The sequence below is a fragment of the Bos taurus genome, chromosome 16 (genome assembly GCF_002263795.3).
Source record: "Bos taurus isolate L1 Dominette 01449 registration number 42190680 breed Hereford chromosome 16, ARS-UCD2.0, whole genome shotgun sequence".
Taxonomy (NCBI): domain Eukaryota; kingdom Metazoa; phylum Chordata; class Mammalia; order Artiodactyla; family Bovidae; genus Bos; species Bos taurus.
In genome coordinates, this window is record NC_037343.1 from 46,953,886 (window position 1) to 46,975,014 (window position 21,129).

At 44.2% G+C, this 21,129-nt stretch overlaps 1 protein-coding gene across 1 annotated transcript; it reads left to right on the plus strand.

Annotated features, from left to right (window-relative positions):
• The first annotated feature begins 11,376 nt into the window (after window positions 1–11,376).
• LOC782560 (N-alpha-acetyltransferase 35, NatC auxiliary subunit-like) lies at window positions 11,377–13,917 on the plus strand. The gene is given in 2 exon segments (XM_059875738.1): window positions 11,377–13,189; window positions 13,192–13,917. Coding segments are annotated over 2 exon segments (2,178 nt in total). The 5' UTR covers window positions 11,377–11,509; the 3' UTR covers window positions 13,690–13,917.
• Window positions 13,918–21,129: the final 7,212 nt, after the last annotated feature.

Genomic DNA, 21,129 nt, shown 5'->3' on the forward strand with positions numbered 1-21,129 from the left:
TGGAGACAGGGCAGCACAGAGGGGGCTGTCCCCGCCATGTGCAGCCACCTCATACATCAATAAGCAGTCATATTTACTTTTTTATTTTTAATATTTATTTATTTGGTTGTGCTTGGTCTTGTGGCATTCAGGATCTTCAGTCTTCATTGTGGCATTCGGGATCTTTAGTTGTGGCATGGGAGATCTAGTTCCCTGACCACAAATCAAACCTGGAACCCCTGCATTGGGAGCAAGGAGTCTAAGCCACTGGACCACCAGGGAAATACTTACTTTTTAAAAACATATCCCACCCAATGGTGTTATTTCCCTTGGTTTTCCTTCTTGTCTGGCCCCCTGCCAGTGTGGCCGTGTCTCTGGGGTGCATGTGCCTGTGTGTGTGTGTGTGTCCCTGAGCAGCCAGGTGGCCACCCTGCAGAGAGCTGCCTGGGCATGTGAGGAAGGGGAGAAGGCAGCCACCCACCGAGGGTTCCCGGTGAGCAACTGGTTTCACTTTGGGTTTTGAGAGGCCCTGGCAAAGCCCCAGGCTCTTAAAGCAGCTATAATAAAACTCTGAATGGTTTCAGGAGCGTGAGAAAGGCACTAGAGGGCACGCCCTAGATGCACACGTGGTGTCTTGTTACAGAAGGTCCACTGGAGGGCAGTAGGGAGCAAGGGCTGGTGGCTGGTCACAGGACAATGCTTTGTGAGCCCAGGGTACCCTGGTCTGGGGCTAAGGAAGGAGAGTTTCAGCTGATTATGTGTTCACTGCTGGTTCTGTTTGGAGGGCGGGCAGGAGAGCCCTATGTCTTGGTGCTCAGTACATTAAAAATGTCTGGGAAGGGACTCGCCTAATGGTCCAGTGGTTAAGACTCCATGCTCCCAGTGCAGGGGCCTGGGTTCAATCCCTGGTAGGGGAACTAGATCCCACATGACTCAGTGAAGACCTGGAGTAGCCAACCACCCCCCCCCCCCAAAAAAAAAATCCCCAAACAAAAACCAAACCAAAAGCCTCGGGGAACATAGGACAAAGTGCTTAAAAAAATAACCATTTTGGACTCCAGGAATCAGAGACAAATCCAGGTTTTATGGGGACTACATTTTGAGGCCCTCTGTAAGAAAACATGTAAAATCATGAGTATAGATTTAGGATGGAGATGAATATTCAGAATGAAAAATCAGTTGCATCAAGCTAGCGCTGCCTGCAGACTCCTGTTCTGTCCCTTTACGTTTCTCTTTAAGCAATTTACCAACCTGCTTCCATAGGATTGCTTCCTGGTGATACCCTCTCCCCCACCCTCACCCCTCCCTTCTGCTCCTAAAACATTCTGCTACCTGTCCTTGCTTGTGGGCAGACCCAAGCTTAAGCCTCATCAGCCGCATGGTAATTCCATTTCTGCCCAGACTGTATCCTGGGTCTCCTGCAATGACAGTAATAAGATAAATACCTCCTCTTTGCTTCCTCCATTTGTTTTAGGCTATAAATTACAAGGTATAAAGTGGAAGTGTTAGTCACTCAGTAGCATCCAACTCTTTGCAACTCCATGGACTGCCAGGCTCCTCTGTCCATGGAATTCTCCAGGCAAGAATACTGGAGTGGGTAGCCATTCCCTTCTCCAGGGGAACTTCCCAACCCAGAGACTGAACCCGGGTTTCCTGCATTTCCAGTGGATTCTTTACAGGGTATAGATTCACACAAACATTTACATCATTCAATTCCCCCCACCTTTGCACCACCTGGGAAGCTGGTGAAATGCAGATTCCTGGGTCCCACCTCCAGGGGTTCTGATTTTCTGTGTTTGAGTCAATACATTCACACCTTTCACTTGAGACAGGGTTAATTTGACTGAGTGGGAATTCCCTGGCAGCCCAGTGGTTAGAATTCAGTACTTTCAGTACTGGGGCCCAGGGTTCCATCCCTGGTCAGGGAACTAAAATCGTAAACAGTGCAGGAACCATCTAGATATTTATAAGTAAAGTGTACATGCATAAAAATTGACAAATTATAGTTGTACAACCTGATTCATTATGATAAAATAGATATACTCATGGAAAGTGAAAAAGTGAAAGTGTTGGTCACTAAGTCATGTCCTACTCTTTGTGACCCCATGGACTGTAGCCCACCAGGCTCCTCTGTCCGTGGGATTTCACAGGCAAGAATACTGGAGTGGGTAGCCATTCCCTTCTCCAAGGGATCCTCCCAACCCAGGAACTGAACCCAGGTCTCAATCTGAGCCACCAGGGAAGCCCATACTCATGGAAACCACTCCGTAGATCAAGACACACAACATCAGCAGCCCTCCAAAAGTCTCCTTCCTGCTTGAGCAAAGAGGCCACACCCTAGTACCGGGGATGCTGGGGGCTGGTCTGGGGGGAATGGGAAGTTAGCCCATTCAGTGGGCACAGAGTTCCCCTTCTGCAAGATAAGAAGAATTCTGGAGATGGACAGTGGTGATGGTTACCCAATAGTGTGAATGGACTTAATACCACTGAACTGCACACATAAAAATGGTTGAGATACTAGATCTTATGTGGATTTTACCACCATGCAATACATTGAAAAATACCTTATCTGAGACGTCCTCAGTGGTCCAGTGGTTAAGGCTCTGCCTTCCAATGCAGGGGGTGCAAGTTTGATCCCTAGTTGGGGAACGAAGGTCCCACATGCTGTGGGGTCCGGCCAAATTTTTTTTTTTTTTAAAGATACCACATTTGGAATTGGGGCAGCTATTCAACTGAGTCCTTCAGGCTCCATCTGGTTTTCACAGTGACCAGTCTGGTCAATTAAATGAAGCTGTGACGCATCTCTTAGGTTTTTAAGTGTGGCAATAATTCTTGCCACTTTGGGAATCTAGGTTGTTTTGATTTACTATCTTGGCTGTGGGCTGTTTGGAAGTTTGCACTTTTTTTTCAAACTGTGTTAGTAATCCCGTGACAACTTTAGCAGCTTATGAATATATGTACTGTTAATTTGATATATGCTATTAAAAATTATCCATCCATTCCAAAACGAGCACGCTTTAAAAAATGATACCTAATGATAGACGTATGTGATAGTGCTTTACTTCTAAACAAAGAATGACATAGAAAGGATTAAATTAATAGACATCTATTTTCCCACTATGCTTTCATTAATTTTCATCATATGTGTTTTCTCTACCTTTGATTCCAGATAAAAGCATATTCTAAGGGATTTGATTTAGGTCATACCTGAATGGTCTAGTGGTTTTTCCTACTTTCTTCAGTTTAAGTCTGAATTGTGCAATATAGAGGTCATGATCTGAGTCACAGTCAGCTCCTGGTCTTGTTTTTGCTAACTGTATAGAGTTTCTCCATCTTCGGCTACAAATAACATAATCAATCCGATTTTGGTATTGACCATCTGGTGATGTCCATGTGTAGAGTCATCTCTTGTGTTATTGTAAGAGGGTGTGAGCTATGACGAGTGCTTTCTCTTGGTAAAACTGTTAGCCTTTGCCCTGCTTAATTCTGTACTCCAAAGCCAAACTTGTCTGTTACTCCAGGTATCTCTTCACTTCTTACTTTTGCATTTCAGTCCCCTTTGATGAAAAGGACATCTTTTTTTGGGTGTTAGTTCTAGAAGATCTTGTAGGTCTTCATAGAACCGTTCAACTTCAGCTTCTTCAGCATTAGTGATTGTGGCATAGACTTGGCCTGCTGTGATATTGAATGCTTTGCCTTGGAAACGAGCAGAGATTATAATGTCAGTTTTGAGATTGCACCCAAGTACTGCATTTTGGACTCTTTTCTTGATGACGAGGGCTACCTCATTTCTTCTAAGGGATTCTTGTCCATAGTAGTAGATATAATGGTATGGTCATCTGAATTAAATTCACCCATTTCTGTCCATTTTAATTAACTGATTCCTAAAATGTTGATGTTCACTCTTGCCATCTCCTGTTTGACCACTTCCAATTTACCTTCATTCATGGACCTAACATTCCAGGTTCCTATGCAATATTGCTGTTTACATTATCAGACTTTACTTCCATCACCAGTCACATCTACAACTGGGCATTGTTTTGCTTTGGCTCAGCCTCTTCATTCTTTCTGGAGCCTTTTCTCCACTCTTCTCCAGTAGCATATTGGGCACCAACTGACCCGGGGAGTTCATCTTTCAGTGTCATATCTTTTTGCCTTTTCATACTTTTCATGGAGTTCTCAAGGCAAAAATACTGAGGTGGTTTGCCATTCCCTTCTCCAGTGGACCATGTTTTGTTAGAACTCTCCACCATGATCCATCCATCTTGGGCGGCCCTACATAACATGGCTCATGGTTTCATAGAGTTAGGCAAATCTGTGATCCAAGTGATCAGTCTGGTTAGTTTTCTGTGGTTTCCATTCTGTCTGCCCTCTGATGGATAAGGATAAGGGGCTTATGGAAGCTACCTGATGGGAGAGACTGGCTGTGGGGGAATCTGGGTTTTGCTCTGATGGGGGTTCGTGACATTGTACAGGAGGCAGTGATAAAAAACCATCTCCAAGAAGAGGAAATGCAAAAAGGCAAAATGGTTGTCTGAAGAGGCCTTACAAATAGCTGAGAAAAGAAGAGAAGCAAAAGGCAATGGAGAAAAGGAAAGATATATTCATCTGAATGCAGAATTCCAAAGAATAGCAAGGAGAGATAAGAAAGCCCTCTTCAGTGATCAATGCAAAGAAATAGAGGAAAACAATAGAATGGGAAAGACCAGAGATCTCTTCAAGAAAATTAGAGATACCAAGGGCACATTTCATGCAAAGATAGGCACAATAAAGGACAGAAATGGTATGCAGAAGCAGAAGATAGTAAGAAGAGGTGGCAATACACAGGAAAACTTTACAAAAAAGATCTTAATGACCCAGATAACCACAATGGGGTGATCAGTCACTTACAGCCAGACATCCTGTAGTGTGAAGACAAGTGGGCCTTAGGAAGCATCACAATGAACAAAGCTATGGAGGTGATGAAATTCCAGCTGAGCTATTTCAAAATCTAAAAGATGATGCTGTTAAAGTGCTTCACTCAACATGCCAACAAATTTGGAAAACTCATCAGTGGCCACAGGACTGGAAAAGCTCAGTTTTTCATTCCAATACGAAAGAAAGGCAAAGCCAAAGAATATTCAAACTAGTGCATAATTGCACTCATCTCACATGCTAGCAAAGTAATGCTCAAAATTCTCCAAGCCAGGCTTCAACAGTACGTGAACCGAGAACTTCCAGATGTTCAAGCTGGATTTAGAAAAGGCAGAGGAACCAGAGATCAAATGCCAATAGCTGTTGGATCATCAAAAAAGCAAGAGAATTCCAGAAAATAATCTACTTCTGCTTCATTGACTATGCTAAAGCCTTTGACTGTGTGGATCACAACAAAATGTGGAAAATTCTTCAAGAGATGGGAATACCAGACCACCTGACCTGCCTCCTGAGAAATCTGTATGCAGGTCAAGAAGCAACAGTTAGAACTGGACATGGAATAATGGACTGGTTCCGAATTGAGAAAGGAGTATGTCAAGGCTGTATATTGTCACCTTGCTTATTTAACTTGTATGCCGAGTACATCATGCAAAATGCTGGACTGGAGGAAGCACAAGCTGGAATCAAAAAGCTGGGAGAAATATCAATAACCTCAGATATGCAGATGACATCACTCTTATGGCAGAAAGGAAAAGGAACTAAAGAGCCTCTTGATGAAAGTGAAAGAGGAGAGTGAAAAAGCTGGCTTAAAACTCAACATTCAAAAAACAAAGATCATGGCATCTGGTCCCATCACTTAATGGCAAATAGATGGGGAAACAATGGAAACAGTGAGAGACTTTATTTTCTTGGGCTCCAAAATCACTGCAGATAGTGACTGCGGCCACGAAATTAAAAGTTGCTTGCTCCTTGGAAGAAAAACTATGACCAACCTAGACAGCATATTAAAAGGCAGAGACATTACTTTACCAACAAAGGTCTGTCTAGTCAAAGCTAAGGTTTTTCCAGTAATCATGTATAGGTGTGAGAGTTGGACCATAAAGAAAGTTGAGCACTGAAGAATTGCTGCTTTTGAACTGTGTTGTTGGAGAAGACTCTTGAGACTCCCTTGGACTGTAAGGAGATCCAACCAGTCAATCTTAAAGGGAATCAGTACTGAATATTGATTAGGAGGACTGATGCTGAAGCTGAAGCTGCAGTACTTTGCCACCTGATGCAAACAGCCAACTCACTGGAAAAGACTCTGATGCTGGGAAAGATTGAAGGCAGGAGGAGAAGGGGACGTGATGTGATGTGATGGTTGGGTGGCATCACTGACTGGATGGACATGAGTTTGAGCAAGCTTTGAGAGTTGGTGATGGACAGGAAAGCCTGGCATGGCGCAGTCCATGGGGTTGCAAAGTGTTGTATACGACTAAGTGACTAAACAGAACTGAAAAGCATATCCTATTGAGTTTTTTTTTTCTTTTTCTACTCAGTTCTTTATTTTCCCAACCTTGTTTTTTTATTATTAATTTTTGTCTGTGGTGGGTCTCTGTTGCTGTGTGGGCTTTACCTAATTGCAGCAAGAAGGGGCTACTCTTCATTTTGGTTCATTGGCTTCTCTTGTTGCAGAGCTTGGGCTCTAGAGTGTGGGCTCAGTATGTGTCACATAGACTTAGTTGCTCTGCAGCTTGTGGGATATTCCTGAGCCAGAAATCGAACCCTTGTCCCCTGCTTTGGTAGGTGGGTTCTTAACCACTGGACCACCAGGGAAATCCTCAAGCTCATTAATATGACTTTTCTATGTCTAATTCAGATATGGAAAGCTGTAGGATCCTATAATATGGATGGAACAATGAGCATAAAACTAACATAGAAGGTTCACCAGTCTATATTCTTATGATTCACATGATGTAATACTGTTTCCCTATAGGTCAGGTTGTTGTCATTGTTGTTTTTCAGTCGCTCAGTCGTGTCTGACTCTTTGCGATTCCATGGACTGCAACACGCCAGGCTCCTCTGTCCTTCACTATCTCCCAGACTTTGCTCAGGTCCACATCCATTGAGTCGATGATGGTACCTAACCTAACCGTCTCATCCTCTGTCATCCCCTTCTCCTTTTGTCTTCAGTCTTTCCTAGCACCAGGGCCTTTTCCAATGAGTCAGCTCTTTGCATCAGGTGGCCAGAGTATTGGAGCTTCAGCTTCAGCATCAGTCCTTCCAGTGAATATTTAGGATTGATTTCCTTTAGGATTGACCGGTTTGAATTCTTTGCAGTAAGAGTCTTCTGTAGCACCACAGTTTGAAGGCATCAATTCTTCAGCACTCAGTGTAGGTCAGATGCAATTATCTAAACTCAGGAAATTGCTGACTTAGAGGTTTACATTTCATCTACCCTATTGTGTAGGATAGGTCTCGGAATTCATGCGGAGGCTGTGCCAGATATCAAGTCTCTATATTCCAGTCTTACTTTTGGGGACCAGAGAAATGACCACAGTGTCCACACACTCAGTGGATCCATTGGGAGCCATACAGGACCAGGAGTTCATTTGTTATATGGCCTTCACCATGTCCCCACTCTCAGGGGGACATGTGACAACATTTGAGAGCTCCAAGGATCAGTGTGAACTCAGACTCTGTGTCCAGTGGTCCTGGAAATGTTTGCACACTCACCCCTGGGGTATAGTTATCTAAATAAGTGTCATACATTCCTATGAGGATGGTTGGGGGAATCATTACTCTATATGTAGGCCTGCTTTCAGTCACAAGGTCCTGGAAACCCAGGCTTCCTTCAACCAGTGGGTTCTGGGTTCAAGAATTGTCTCAGGGATGGAAGACCCACAAGGAATCATTAGTTCAAAAATTTTTTTTATTGTAGTTGATGTACAATGTTGTGTCATTTTGTGGTGTACAGAAGAGTGATTCAGTTGTACACACACACACACATATATGTTCTTTTTCATATTCTTTTCCATTATGATTTATTATAGGATATTGAATATAGTTCCTTGTGCTCTACAGTAGGTCCTAGTCATCTATCCAGTCTATATATACTAGTGTGCATCTGCTAATCCCAAATTCCCAATCCATCCCTCTCCCACCCCCTCCTCCTTGGCAACCCCCAGTCTCTTCTCTATGTCTGAGAGTCTGTTTCTGTTTCATAGATAAGCTCTTTTCTGCCATATTTTAATGAAATCATTACTTTTCCCCTTAATATATATTTTATTGAAGTAGCGTTGACTTATAATGTTTTAGGTGCACAGCAAGGTGATTCAGGTCAGGATCGAATAGTGGGTTGAATAGTAGCCCCTCTAAAAATCCACATCTACCTAGAAACTCAGAGTATGACCTTATCTGGAAGTAGGGTTTTTGCTGATGTAATTAAGTGAAGATGAAGTCACATTGGATTGTTGTTGTTGCTGTTCAGTTGCTAAGTCATGTCCAACTCTTTGCGACTCCATGGACTGCAGAGCACCAGGCCTCCCTGTCCCTCATCAACTCCCAGAGTTTGCCCAAGTTCATATCCATTGAATCAGTTATGCTATCCAACAATCCAATGTGTACCATACTGGATTAGGTGCAGTCTAAATTCAGTGATTGATGTCCTTATAAGAGGAGAGGAACATAGGGACTCAGAGAGAAGATGGCCATGTGAAGATGGAGGCAGGGATCGGAGGGATGTGGCCACAAGCCAAGGAACATCTAGGGTCACCAGAAGCTGGAAGAAAACCAAGAAAGGATTCCTCTCTAGAGCCTTCAGAGGGCACACTCCTGCTGACACCTTGATTTAGCGCTTCTGGCCTCAGAATTGTGAGAGAAAATGTTGAGAGAAAGTGCTTCTGTTGTTTTAAGCCATCTGGTTTATGGTACTTTGTTATGGCAGCCCCAGGAAACAATATACTTGATATGCCTTTCCAGTTGCATGTGTGTGTGGTCAGTTGCTCAGTTGTGTACTACTCTTTGTGACCCCACGGATTGTATCCCGCCAGGCTCTTCTGTCCATGGAATCCTCCAGGCAAGAATACTGGAGTGGTTTGTCATGCCCTTCTCCAGGAGATCTTCCCAATCCAGGGATCAAATCCAGGTCTCCTGCATTGCAGGCAAATTCTTTACCATCTGAGCCACGAGGGAAGCCTCTAAGAAATACACACTACTATATGGCAGAAAGTGAAGAGGAACTAAAAAGCCTCTTGATGAAAGTGAAAGTGGAGAGTGAAAAAGTTGGCTTAAAGCTCAACATTCAGAAAATGAAGATCATGGCATCTGGTTCCATCACTTCATGGGAAATAGATGGCGAAACAGTGGAAACAGTGTCAGACTTTATTTTTTGGGGCTCCAAAATCAGTGCAGATTGTGACTGCAGCCATGAAATTAAAAGATGCTTACTCCTTGGAAGGAAAGTTATGACTAACCTAGATAGCATATGCAAAAGCAGAGACATTACTTTGCCAACAAAGGTCCGTCTAGTCAAGGCTATGGTTTTTCCAGTGGTCGTGTGTGGATGTGAGAGTTGGACTGTGAAGAAAGCTGAGCGCCGAATTGATGCTTTTGAACTGTGGTGTTGGAGAAGACTCTTGAGAGTCCCTTGGACTGCAAGGAGATCCAACAAGTCCATTCTCAAGGAGATCAGCCCTGGGATTTCTTTGGAGGGAATGATGCTAAAGCTGAAACTCCAGTACTTTAGCCACATCATGCGAAGAGTTGACTCACTGGAAAAGACTCTGATGCTGGGAGGGATTGGGGGCAGGAGGAGAAGAGGACGACAGAGGATGAGATGGCTGGATGGCATCACCGACTCGATGGACGTGAGTCTGAGTGAACTCCGGGAGTTGGTGATGGACAGGGAAGCCTGGCGTGCTGCGATTCATGGGGTTGCAAAGAGTTGGACATGACTGAGCGACTGATCTGAACTGAACTGGTATATAAAATAATCAACAAGGACCTATTATATAGAGAACTGTTTTAATATCTTGTAATAACCTATAATGGAAAATAATCTAAATATGTGTTTGTGTGTGTGTGTAAGCGCTTAGTCACTCATTCATGTCTGACTGTAGCCCGCTGGGCTTCTCTGTCTATGGGATTTTTCAGGCAAGAATACTGGAGTGGGTTGCCATTTCCTTCTTCAGGGGAATCTTCCCAACCCAGGGATCAAACCTGCATCTCTTGAGGCTCCTGCATTGGAGGCAGACCCTTTACCTGCAGAGCCATCAGGGAAGCCCCATGTATACGTGTATATGTATATATGACTGAATCACTTTGCTATACACCTGAAACTAACACAACACTGTTAATCAGCTATACTTCAATAAAACAAAAAGTAAATGAGAGAATTATCATATTATAAAGTGATACATTCATACAATGGAATATTAGCCATATATTTAATAGTACATACAATATGGATTCCATTTGAAAGTCCAAAACTCAGTCGTGTTTGAATCTTTTCGACCCCATGGGCCATACAGTCCATTGAATTCTCCGGGCCAGAATACTGGAGCGGGTAGCCTTTCGCTTCTCCGGCAGATCTTCCTGATCCAGGAATCGAACTGGGGTCTCCTGCATTGCAAGCGGCTCCTTTTCCAGATGAGCTACCAGGGAATCCCCAAGGATCTATCAGAGATTCCATTTACACAGAGTTAACAAACAGGTAACACTAGTCTATGATGCTGGAGGTTGAATGGTGGACCTTTAGTAAGGAGGCAAAGACTGGAAAGGCGTGAAGCTGTTCTGGCAGTGTTTTGTTTAATAACTTGGGAGTGTGGAAATTAATGGGAAACCTCATGAAGATGGAGTCAGGAGGCCAGAAGGGGGAACTCTTAGGCAGTACCACTCACCATCAACTGCAGGAAGAACTGCCATTTAAGGACCCCAACAGAAGAATTATCAAAAAGAGTCATCAATCACAGATCCCAACAGAAAAAGATGAACATTGGATCTCTGACAAGAAATAAACTAACTGAGAAACTGCCAATGAGACACTGAACTGTCACTTTTCTCCAGCATACTTTCACTCAGAACAAAACCTCCCATCTTCCTCCTTTTTCCTCTGTAACGTAACACTCCTCTCCTCTCCTCTGTTTATTGGTCTTTTGTTATACAGCTATGGCTTTCGTTATTAAAAAATAACTATGGATTTTGTTATAGCTTGCCTGTCATGAATCGCAAATCTCTGCTATTCCTGAATAGACCCATTTTTGCTGCTAAAAATAACTTTTGTTTTTAAGGTCAGCAGGAGCCAGTTATATGTGTTTGTTCACTTTATGGAAATTTGTCAAAAGTACACCTAAAACGTGCACATTTATGTACACAAGTCATATGTTGATAAAAATTTAAAATACTAGACTAGGGAATTCCCTGGTGGTCCAGTGCTCAGGACTCACTCTTTCACTGCCAAGAGACTGGGTTCAATCCCAGTTTGGGGAACTAAGATCCCTCCCAGGCATGCGCGCACGAGGCCGGTCGGGCAGGGCGGAGAGGGGAGGGGGCTCCGGCGGCGGCCGAGGAGGTGTAGTTATTTCAGCGGTCTGGACGGTGCGTGGCGGCGCGGGTGGCCACGAGAGAAGTAGGCGTAATGGTTATGAAAGCTTCTGTAGAAGATGATGATTCAGGATGGGAGCTCGGTATACCAGAAAAGATGGAAAAAAGCAACACAAACTGGGTGGACATAACCCAAGATTTTGAAGAAGCTTGTCGAGAATTAAAGTTGGGAGAACTGCTTCATGATAAGCTATTTGGTCTTTTTGAAGCCATGTCTGCCATTGAAATGATGGATCCCAAGATGGATGCTGGCATGATTGGAAACCAAGTTAATCGAAAAGTTCTCAATTTTGAACAAGCTATCAAGGATGGCACCATAAAAATTAAAGACCTCACCTTGCCTGAATTGATAGGGATAATGGATACATGCTTTTGCTGTTTGATAACGTGGTTAGAAGGCCATTCCTTGGCACAGACAGTATTTAGGTGCCTTTACATTCATAATCCAGATTTTATAGAAGATCCTGCCATGAAAGCTTTTGCTCTGGGTATCTTGAAAATCTGTGACATTGCAAGGGAAAAAGTAAATAAAGCTGCTGTTTTTGAAGAGGAAGATTTTCAGTCAATGAATTATGGATTTAAAATGGCTAACAGTGTGACAGATCTTCGAGTTACAGGCATGCTAAAAGATGTGGAGGATGACATGCAAAGAAGAGTAAAGAGTACTTGAAGTCGACAAGGAGAAGAAAGAGACCCAGAAGTTGAACTAGAACACCAACGATGTTTAGCAGTATTCAGCAGAGTGAAATTTACTCGAGTGTTACTGACAGTGCTTATAGCCTTTACTAAGAAAGAGACCAGTGCTGTTGCAGAAGCTCAAAAATTGATGGTTCAAGCAGCAGATCTTCTTTCTGCCATTCATAATTCATTGCATCATGGTATCCAGGCCCAGAATGATACTACAAAAGGAGATCATCCCATTATGATGGGTTTTGAGCCACTTGTTAACCAGGGACTACTGCCACCCACCTTCCCTTGATATGCAAAAATAATAAAAAGAGAAGAAATGGTCAACTATTTTGCAAGATTGATAGATAGAATAAAAACTGTCTGTGAGGCGGTCAATTTAACAAATTTACATTGTATCTTGGATTTTTTCTGTGAATTTAGTGAACAATCACCTTGTGTTCTTTCGAGATCTCTATTACAAACCACTTTCCTGGTGGATAAAAAAAAGGTCTTTGGAATCCATCTCATGCAAGACATGGTGAAAGATGCTCTTCGGTCTTTTGTCAGTCCTCCGGTGCTCTCCCCAAAGTGCTGCCTATATAATAATCACCAGGCTAAGGACTCTATTGACTCTTTTGTTACTCACTGTGTTCGGCCATTCTGTAGTCTTATTCAGATCCATGGACATAACAGGGCTCGGCAGAGAGATAAACTCAGTCATATTCTTGAGGAATTTGCTACCTTGCAGGATGAGGCAGAGAAGGTTGATGCAGCCCTTCATACTATGCTGTTGAAACAGGAGCCCCACAGGCAGCATTTGGCCTGTTTAGGTACCTGGGTCCTTTACCATAACCTTCGCATTATGATACAGTATCTCCTAAGTGGCTTCGAATTGGAGCTCTACAGCATGCACGAGTATTATTACATATATTGGTATCTCTCTGAATTTCTTTATGCCTGGTTGATGTCGACATTAAGTCGTGCCGATGGCTCTCAGATGGCAGAGGAAAGGATAATGGAAGAGCAGCAGAAAGGCCGTAGTAGTAAAAAAAAACAAAAAAAGAGAAGAAAGTTCACCCATTGAGCTGAGAGATCACAATGAGCCAGGCATATCAGAACATGTGTGCTGGAATGTTTAAAACCATGGTAGCTTTTGACATGGATGGCAAAGTACAAAAACCCAAGTTTGAGCTTGATAGTGAACAAGTTCGATATGAGCACAGATTTACTCCATTCAACAGTGTAATGACACCACCACCAGTGCACTATCTGCAGTTCAAGGAAATGTCTGACCTCAATAAATATAGCCCTCCTCCTCAGTCTCCAGAACTGTATGTGGCAGCTAGTAAGCACTTTCAGCAGGCAAAAATGATACTGGAAAATATCCCAAACCCAGACCATGAGGTCAATAGAATTTTAAAGGTTGCCAAACCCAACTTTGTGGTTATGAAGTCATTGGCAGGAGGACACAAAAAGGAATCCAAGGTTCCTCCTGAATTTGATTTCTCTGCTCACAAATATTTTCCTGTTGTGAAACTTGTTTGAGAGAAAGACTGAAAAGGTGACCAAAAGGGTGGAGTCTACTTTCAGATTCTGTTCTTAGAGGATCTATCTGTCAGTCTTACCACATAATGTGAAGTGAAATGGATTTCTTGTATAACAACCCATTATAAGGAATACTTTTAATTTGACAGCCTTATATGACATGAATGAAAACTGCTGTTTTAAAGTGGTTTATTATGTTCCATGGATGAAACTAGTCTTATCGAATGCATTGATGAATGTTATATGGTTTTATTACAGATTTAATCATAAAAAAAAGATCCCTCCCATAAGGGATAAACCATAAACCACCACCAAAAACACAAGACTAACACGTGTCATTTTCTTATGTGTTTTTCTCCAGTTATCTTCAGCTGCAGTGTTGTAGGCACAGAATAGGTGCTAAGTTGGATTTAACCAGGGCTGCGGTTTTATCAAGCAAGAAGTACAAAGAAGCCAGAGAGGGACAAGGGGGCTGAGGGTGGATTCACAGGAAGGCTAGAATGACTGGTGTTACAACAGGAGCAGGTGAGAATGTAACCTAAAGTGGGGACTGGCTGTTCGCCACTCAAATGCCAATAAAGAGGCCAGATTGGTGCAAAGAAAAGTTTGCTTTATTTTGGATGCCTGCAAACTGTGTGTTGGGGGAGGGTTCTCCAGTCCAAAGGTTGCCTCCCCTCCCACTGACAATCAGTGTGTAAGAGCTTTTATAGGCTAGAGGGGGCTACATGCGGAAACAGCACAGTCAGCTCTGATAGTCATTTTTTAATAGTCATCTTGAAATTGGTCACCAGTGGTCAGTGTCATCTTGATTGTTTCAGGCACAGTTTACCTTCAGTTCCAAATGGGGTCAATTTGTCCCCATGTCTTTGAGACCAATTCTCGGAACTGTGGCAGCTTATGTCATGGCTACACTCTGGTCATCATGTAGTTAACATCTTCCACCTGGTGGAGGTTTCCGTCTCTATAAGACAGCTCATAGGATATGGCTCAGAATATTATCTAGGGCCCTTGAGAAGGAACTAAAGGTCCTTGATTATGTTTAATGACTAAACTATTTTATTTAGTCCTGTTGGACTATTTCAGAGAAGGCAATCACACCCCACTCCAGTACTCTTGCCTGGAAAATCCCATGGACGGAGGAGCCTGGTAGGCTGCAGTCCATGGGGTCGCTGAGCGACTTCACTTTCACCTTTCACTTTCATGCATTGGAGAAGGAAATGGCAACCCACTCCAGTATTCTTGCCTGGAGAATCCCAGAGACGGGGGAGCCTGGTGGGCTGCCATCTACGGGGTCTCACAGAGTTGGACACGACTGAAGCGACTTAGCAGCAGCAGCAGCAGCATTGGACTATTTTCCTTCCTTTCCGCATTTTGTCACTTCTCTGATTACACTTACCCTTTGGCTAAAGTTTGTCCAGAGACAAAAGTCAGACAGAGGACATGGTGGGGGCAAGGACCGTAGGGTCCCACCCCATGTCAAGAAGGGAAGAAAGAAGATGCGGGAGTTGAGGCCAGGGAGGAGGTCGTTGGGCTGGAGGAGTGAAGGTCTGGAGGTGCTAAGGATTACTGGAGCTGGGAGTGGAAGGCTTAGAAGGAAGATTGTGGTGGAGTCAGACAGAATGATGTCTGAGACTGAGATTTCAGAGTTGTCCTCACTGGTAAAGCTAAGGTCAGGGTGAGATCTTGAGAATGCAGAGCTGAGGCAATGTGGAGGGAAGTCAGGCCGTGGGGGAGGGTTGTCGCCACGGATTAGCAATCACCTGCGCTACATGGGGAGTGGGCTTAGAGAGAGTGATGGCATTCCTGGAGGAATGAGAGGCTATGACAGCTTTGTGATCAGAAGGCTGCAACAAGCAAAGGTAAGGGAGTGCATATTCTGAAGACATTGAAGTTCAAAGAAAATGGTCTGGAAGCACTGATGAGGAAGGACACGACATTTGAGAAATTCTGAATTAGAAATGTCAAGAATCCTATTCACACAAGGGAATACTATATAGCAGCAAACATGGGCAGACTGCTGCTTCAGGAAACACTGATGCTGCAGCCAGTGATCACCTGCCCAGAGGAGGGGTGTCTGTGCCTGGGGAAGAGCAGGAGGAGACTTCTGGAGGGCTGGTGATGCTGTCTATCTTGATCTGGGGAGTGGCTTCCATGAGTGTATGTATTTTATTACAATGAATCAAGCTGTGCAAGTAGAATTTATGCATTTGTCTGCTTGTACGAATTGCTTATAAATATCCAGATGGTACTATGCAGTGTTAGGTATGACGGTAAAAAGCCTGGCACACAGCCAGGTACATACAAGATACTCAGTATTTGCTGGGTGTGTGAGAATAATGATAGTTAATTAGTTATAATGTCAACCACCATTGACTGAGCTCTTCCTGTGGACTAGGCACTTCCCTCAATGATTCATTGCTTTATTTTTTAATATTTATTTATTTGCTTTTGGCAATGTCAGGTCTTAGTTTGTGTCACATGAGATCTTCCTTGTGGCATGTGTGCTTCTCTCTAGTGCAGGGGCCCCTGAGCACTTGGGCTCATTAGTCACAGCACGTGGGCTTGGTTACTCTGCAGCTTGTGGGATCTTATTTCCCCGACCAGGGATTGAACTTGTGTACCCTGCATTGCAAGACGGATCACCTCCAGTAGAGAAGTTCTGACCCCCTCAATAATTTACATGTAACTCACTTAATCCTCATAAAAACTCTATTAGGCTATGTATATCTATAGCCATATCTATTTCATCTCTATGTATATACTATTATCCTCATTTTGTGGATGAGGAAACTCAAGCACAGAGGGGTCAAGAAACTTGCCTAAGGCCACACAGCAAGGAGAGTCCCTTGGACTGCAAGTAGATCAAACCAGTCAATCCTAAAGGAAATCAACCCTGAATATTCATTGGAAGGACTGATGCTGAAGCTGCAGCTCCAATACTTCACCTGATGCAAAGAGCCGACTCATTGGAAAAGTCCCTGATGCTGGGAAAGATGAAAGGCAAAAGAAGAGGGCAGCAGAGGATGAGATGGTTGGTCGGCATCATTGACTCAATGGATATGAATCTGAAGAAACTCCAGAAGACAGCGGAGGACAAGGGAGCCTGGTGTGCTGCAGTCCATGGGGTCATAGAGTCAGATGCAACTTAGGACTGAACAACAACAACAGAGCAAGGAGGTGTCAGGAGGAGGTGTCAGGTTCATGCCCTGGGGCCTCAGATCCCTTCATCTTACTCTCTTTGCCAAACAAGGCAGCCTCCCCACTATCAGTTATGAGCTCCCCTAAGGGCATCCCCTGACATCGAGTCCTTCTGTGTTGACTGTACTGCTAAGGAAAAGAGCAGCCCAGGTCCCTGAGTGACCTGGACACTTTGACGTGGAGCTTCCCCCAGATCAGGCAGCAGCTTGGTTAGAAATTGGTCTTTCCCTGGGGATCCTGCAGAGAGCAGGGTCATTTCAGACACACGCCCCTGGTTTTGGCATCTGCTGGGTGGGGCTGGCTGACGGGCAGCAGCACCCCTCTTCACAATGCCACATTGACAGGAAACTCAATTTAAGCATCTCTTGAAAATAAGGGCCCTTTGGCTCTTCAAACAGCAATTGATTTTTTTTTTTTTTTTGCTGTGTCAGGTCTTTTGGTGCTTCACACAGGATCCTCACTGAGCCATGTGGGATCTTTCCTTGTGGGGCATGGACTCTCTAGTTGTGGCACGTGGGCTCCGGAACAAGTGGGCTTAATTGCTCCACGGCATGTGGGATCTTAGTTTCCAGACCAGGGATTGAACCTGCATCCCATACTTACCACTGGACCACCCAGGAAGTCTGAATCAGCAATTACTTGATGAATGAAACAAATATTTTTCTCCAGGTCCCTTCAGAAACAAGGGACCCTAGTTTTTTTTTGGCTAACAAACACATGAAAAGATGCTCAACATCACTCATTATCAGAGAAATGCAAATCAAAACCACTATGAGGTACCATTTCACACCAGTCAGAATGGCTGCGATCCAAAAGTCTACAAATAATAAATGCTGGAGAGGGTGTGGAGAAAAGGGAACCCTCTTACACTGTTGGTGGGAATGCAAACTAGTACAGCCACTATGGAGAACAGTGTTGAGATTCCTTAAAAAACTGGAAATAGAACTGCCTTATGATCCAGCAATCCCACTGCTGGGCATACACACTGAGGAAACCAGAAGGGAAAGAGACACGTGTACCCCAATGTTCATCGCAGCACTGTTTATAATAGCCAGGACATGGAAGCAACCTGATGTCCATCAGCAGATGAATGGATAAGAAAGCTGTGGTACATATACACAATGGAGTATTACTCAGCCATTAAAAAGAATACATTTGAATCAGTTCTAATGAGGTGGATGAAACTGGAGCCTATTATACAGAGTGAAGTAAGCCAGAAGGAAAAACATAAATACAGTATACTAACGCATATATATGGAATTTAGAAAGATGGTAACGATAACCCTGTATATGAGACAGCAAAAGAGACACTGATGTATAGAACAGTCTTATGGACTCTATGGGAGAGGGAGAGGGTGGGAAGATTTGGGAGAATGGCATTGAAACATGTGAAATGTCATGTATGAAACGAGATGCCAGTCCAGGTTCAGTGCACGATGCTGGATGCCTGGGGCTGGTGCGCTGGGACGGCCCAGGGGGATGGTATGGGGAGGGGGGAGGGAGGAGGGTTCAGGATGGGGAGCACGTGTATACCTGAAATTTAAAAAAAAAAAAAATAAAGAAACAAATATTTTTCTCCAGGTCCCTTCAGAAACAAGGGACCCTAGTTTTTTTTTCTTTTTTGCTATCATATGTGTGAGACTAGCAGAGTGCTCTGACTTTGGGTGGCTTTTGTTGTAATCATGGGGTTCCCCATAAAAATTTGAATATGGGAAAGTTTATTCTGATTTTTAGCAAGCACTCTAGCTGTGGGCTAAAGCCTGACAGTGTAAGGATGAAGCATGTGGGAACTCCCTCATGCCAGGTGCCTCTACAGAGCTCCTAACTCAGAGACCAGGCGCCCGGCTTGCCTGCCAGGCCAAAGGTGTCTGAAAGTCTCTCTCTAGCCTATTAACGGGCAGGCACCAGGGCACGGCTATAATGCTAGATTTAAAGCTTGACCTACTTAAGGTCCAAGAGATGATTTCTAAATGCTTCATTTGGAAAATGAATCTACATCTATCTTTAACTCATGGTGGTTTTTTTTTTTATTTAAACTTTTTTTTTTTCTCTGTATTTTTCTTTTCCATGTAATGACTTGTCTTCTTGGCTTGACTTCTCAGATTAGGGTCCTGCTTTCAAATGCTTCGTTTATTAGTTTTGGGATTCACTGGTAGCTCAGCTGGTAAAGAATCCGCCTGCCATGCAGGAGATCTCGGTTTGATTCCTGAGTAGGGAAGATGCACTGGAGAAGGGATAGCCTACCCTTTCCAGTATTCTTGGGCTTCCCTGGTGGCTCAGCTGGTAAAGAATGTGCCTGCAATTTGGGAGACCTGGGTCCAATCCCTTGGTTGGGAAGGTCCCCTGGAGAAGGGAATGGGCTACCCATTCCAGTATTCTGGCCTGGAGAATTCCATGGACTGTATAGTCCATAAGGGTCACAAAGAGTTGGACACGACTGAGCTACTTTTACTTTCTTATTAGTTTTAGGTTTCCTTGGAGGGTTCATTCTGGGGTCAGAGTCCCAGGGCTTCATGCTCGATTTTAAAGGTGTTAGGAATGTGGTGCACATGAGGTCGTGGGGTCTGCTCTCTAGACAGCCTCTGCAGTTCCCTTTAAGACTCAGTCCTCCCTTTGTGAGCCAGGGCTGTAGGGGTGCTGGGATGGGGGTTGCACTTCTCTGTTTACATGTTTCCTCCTGGCAACAGGAGGGTTGTGTCCACTCACTTCAGTGGACAAGAAGCACAGTCATGAAGCGTCCAGCATCTCTTAAGAAACACAAGCCTTTTTTTTTTTTTTTTTTTACTGTGCCAGGTGGCATGTGGGATATTAACTCCCTGACCAGGAACTGAACCCCGGACCCTTGCAGTGGAAGTGCAGAGTCTTAACCACTGGACTACCGGAGAAGTCCCCAAGAAACCCAAATTTTTAGTAAAACAGCTCAATACTACCAACATTAAAAGAAACAGAGAAAGGACTTCCCTAGTGGTCCAGTGGTTAGGGCTCTGTGCTTCCACTGCAGGGGGCCTGAGTTTCATCCCTGGTCTGGGAACTAATATCCCACAGGATGCAAGGCACAGCCAAATAAATAAATACAAAAGGAACAGACAAGCTGTGTGAGTGGGGGTTGGGGGGGCAGGCCCTCCTCTCCCAGCAGCATCCTCTGCCCAGTGCCCAGGAGGACAAGCAGTGCCTGAAGAATCCTGCAGTGTCCTTCTCTAGTATGAAGCCCAGCTTGAATGAGGGGGACCCCAGTGAGAGGGCTCTGTCCCAAGGCCGGGATCTGAATCTGTCTGGTCAAACGGTCCTGGGCCCAGGAACTCAGGACAGCCTGGTTCCTGGGCTAGTTCACACCACTTGTGTGCTGCCCCTTCTCTGTGCCAAGTGCTCTTCCAAGTGCTTTTTTAAAAAAAAGTTAATCAATTTAATTTTTGGTTGCACTGGGTCTTTGTTACTGTGCTCGGGCTTTGTCTAGCTGTTGCAGTGTTTGGCCTCTTCTTGTTGCGGAGCACAGCCTCTAGGTGCATGGGCTTTGGTAGTTGTAGCCCACAGGCTTAGTTGCCCCACAGCATATGGAATCTTTCCGGACCAGGGATTGAACCTATGTCCCCTGCATTGGCAGGTGGATTCTTAACCACTGGACCACCAGGGAAGTCCCTAGTCAATTTAAAAAATAATATTTAGGTTTCTTTGTTGTTATTCAGTCGCTAAGTCATGTCTAACTCTTTGCAACCCCATGGACTGCAGCATGCCAGGCTTCCCTGACCATCACCAACTCTCAGAGCTTGCTCAAACTCATGTCCATTCAGTTAGTGATGCTATCCAACCATCTCATTCTCTGTCGTTCCCTTCTCTGCCTGCCTTCAATCTTTCCCAGCATCAGGGTCTTTTCCAATGAGTCAGTTCTTTGCTTCATGTGGCCAAAGTATTGGAGTTTCAGTTTCAGCATCAGTTCTTCCAATGAATATTCAGGACTGATTTCCAGAATGAGAAGGAAATAAAGTTCATTAGAGTGGGAGATGCTGTTAGAACAGCGGGCCAGCTCAAGGGAGAACCGATGTTGAACAGGGGTCCTTAGTTCACTTTTATACCCAGGGTACAAGGAGTGGGATAGGAGTCTTGCAGGTCATTTGCTGACTGGATGAGGCATGTATACTGGGAGGCATGTATACTTCTCCCTATGGGGTAGGAGGGGAGACAGATTATACTGTAGTTGCAACATGGGGGAGGGAAGGACAATAAGGGTCTGGTTTTTCTGTTCCT